Consider the following 2,671-nt stretch of genomic DNA (forward strand, 5'->3'; position numbering starts at 1 on the left):
GACCCCCTAATTATATATACTGTATGAAATTATGTTATATCAAACTGGTCCTATAGTCACTCTATTACAGATGGAGTAATGTAATCCCTTATGGGATTATTAAAGTATTTCTGATTCTGATTCCTGGTTGATGGGACAGGTGTTGTGAATGAAACAGTGCCCAGCTTTAAGAGCTCCTGTGTGTCGCTGAATGTATGCATTAATGACTGAAAGACATCTTCTGCCTCCATGTATCTGTTTACTACAGTGTATTGAATACATTTTAATGTGGATTTAATGACATTTCAATTAATGGGAAAAATTGCAGAGGGGGAATATAAAAATAGTCTAATCAACCAAAACTTTCGACCCCCGTGTAGTACCTCTGTTGACCCCTAGGGGTCGTGGACCCCCTGTTCAATTGACAGGCTGGTCTGGCTGCTAGTCTTACTCAGCTAATCAGGCGCCCCCCTTTTTTTTTTTCCCCTTGATTCAAACCAACGTCCTGTTGATTTTCACAAACATTGGGGACAACAGGCTGACAAAATCCCAGGTGTTTCTGACAATCAGTGTAAAACAAAGCACAGGCTTACAGTGGAAAGTAGGCTAATAGCTCTATAATGAGTGAAGATAGAAATCTGTGTTATAGCTTTAACACCAGATGATAGCAAAGCGTCGCAGTATGAAATAAAGTCAGTCACTCCATAGAATAGAATCAGCTTTAATGGCAAGTTGGTGTGCAAATCAGGAATATGACCTTCATTTTCCATCACTTACATCACAATTATCCGTACAAACTACAACCTGAGTTTGCAGAAAGAAATGGAATAAGACAAGATAAAAAACAACAATAGTATGTATTTACAAGTGTGCTTTTTGTATATAAATAGTAAAGGACAGGCAGATTGTAATAGTGCAAAAAGCCTTCATTGTTCTAGCAGAGTAGAGGAATACTCAGGCTTTCAGGTGTTCATTTTGTGTAACGGAAAGTTATCCTGGAAAAAAAGAGACGGTCTCGGTTTGGCTGGTTTTATAAGAAGCAGTCTGTAGCTGCCTCTGATCAGGATGCAAGGGGTCTGCAGAGATGAGTGGTCTCTGATGGAGGGGAGGTCTGCCCTGAGTTATAGAGCCAAACCACACAGAGATAGATGTGAACAAAACAGACTGAATGATGGATGTGTAGAAACTGTCCTGCAGCTCCTGTGAAAGATTGGACCTCCTATGTTGTCATTTTGAGTGCCAACTAGTGCGGCACCAGATTACAAAGACTAAATGCTTTATTGAAACCAAGTCACAGGGTGCATTTAAAGGCATATTTGCTCTTCTTTGTGGGAGAAGCTTTAGTTTCTATTCTGACTCAGATGAACCATTATGACTTTGCAGCTATCGCAGCGTTTCTGCTCGGTCATCATAATCCAGTTTTACTTCACTCTCCAACATTTCCTCTTTCTTTTTTTCTTGACAGAGACCAGAGAGGACAAGTTATCTTAAGGCTAATTCCAGTAGATGTCCAAAGGTTCAGACAAACTTTAATGGTTTTCTGAAGCAACTCAACAGGTTCACGGTCACCAGATCTCAGTTAAGCAGGTCGACTTTTGAATGTGGTAGAGCAGGACCTGTAGATCTTTATGCTGATAAGAAACAACAACTCTTCTGACACTTTGTTTAAAACCACAACATGAAGAATTAGGGCAATTACTAAGGCACCATGGGGTCCAACCTGGAAACAGCACAATGAGCGGACAACAACTCAGCTTTACTTACTCACAAACAGAGAAAAAGTGAACTATATTTGCACACAGGTTTTCAGTGGAGCAGTGAAGTAAACAAAAAGTCTGTTTATCTCAACTTGAACAACACTGATTAGGGTGATGATTATGTGTATCCATGGCAACGGCTCACAATAACAGTCATCTCATGATCCAGAGGCAGAATGTCAAGGAGTCAAGGTTGTTGTTGATGTGTTTGGGTTCTTGTTGATGGCCTTATAGTTTATGTTTACTATTATGTCTCGTCTGTCCTCTTTCATCACTTCGCGTCTCCTGTTTCCTCACATCCTCTATAAGGGTTTGGAAACTTCGATTGCCAAGTGCTGGTGTTATGCATGTTTTAGATGTCTTCTTGCTCCAACACGATTGAAGCCGCAATGACAACAAGGAGTCTGGTAATGGGCCATCTGTAGATAGGCAGTGATTGAGCTAAAACATGTAAGATACCAGCCCTCGTTGAATGACTTTGGTCACCATGAATTCCAGCATTGTTGGTTTTTTATGGATTTCCTCTAATTACCTCAGTCTCTCTTTTGCCCATTTTCTCCTGGCTTTACATTTCTTTGTCCTTAGTCTCCTCCTGTCTCCTTACTCCTTGTCCTCGTCTCCTAGATGTTGCTAAGGCTCTGAGCGGTGGTCAGTGACCTACTTCTCTGTCTCCCTGACAGTTTCCTTATAAGGGAGTCTCTGAACGTTCCACACATCAGGAAGTAGATCACAGGGTCAAGGCAGACATTCATTGCGGACATGAAGAGTGTTCCCTCCTTTATCTGCAGAAGCCAAAACTTGGTGTTGTCAGAGAAGTTGTTATCGGAATCCTGGCTCAGAGTGAACGGCACCCGGCAGATGTGGTACGGCACAAAGCAGATGAAAAACACTGCCAGGATGCTAAAGATGCTGCGGTTGGACTTGCGGCAAATGTC

The 2,671-nt window shown here is 41.7% G+C and overlaps 1 protein-coding gene across 1 annotated transcript in view; it reads right to left on the minus strand.

Annotated features, from left to right (window-relative positions):
- Nucleotides 1–1,333: 1,333 nt before the first annotated feature.
- LOC119791547 (P2Y purinoceptor 14-like) overlaps nt 1,334–2,671 on the minus strand; it is a 13,323-nt gene continuing 11,985 nt past the window's right edge. The window contains exon 2 of the mRNA XM_038297700.1: nt 1,334–2,671. This exon is cut by the window's right edge and continues 719 nt beyond it. Within this exon, the coding sequence (XP_038153628.1) occupies nt 2,357–2,671 (315 nt within the window). The 3' untranslated portion in view covers nt 1,334–2,356.

Source organism: Cyprinodon tularosa, unplaced genomic scaffold (assembly GCF_016077235.1).
Source record: "Cyprinodon tularosa strain WSP-4 unplaced genomic scaffold, ASM1607723v1 ctg394, whole genome shotgun sequence".
NCBI lineage: Eukaryota > Metazoa > Chordata > Actinopteri > Cyprinodontiformes > Cyprinodontidae > Cyprinodon > Cyprinodon tularosa.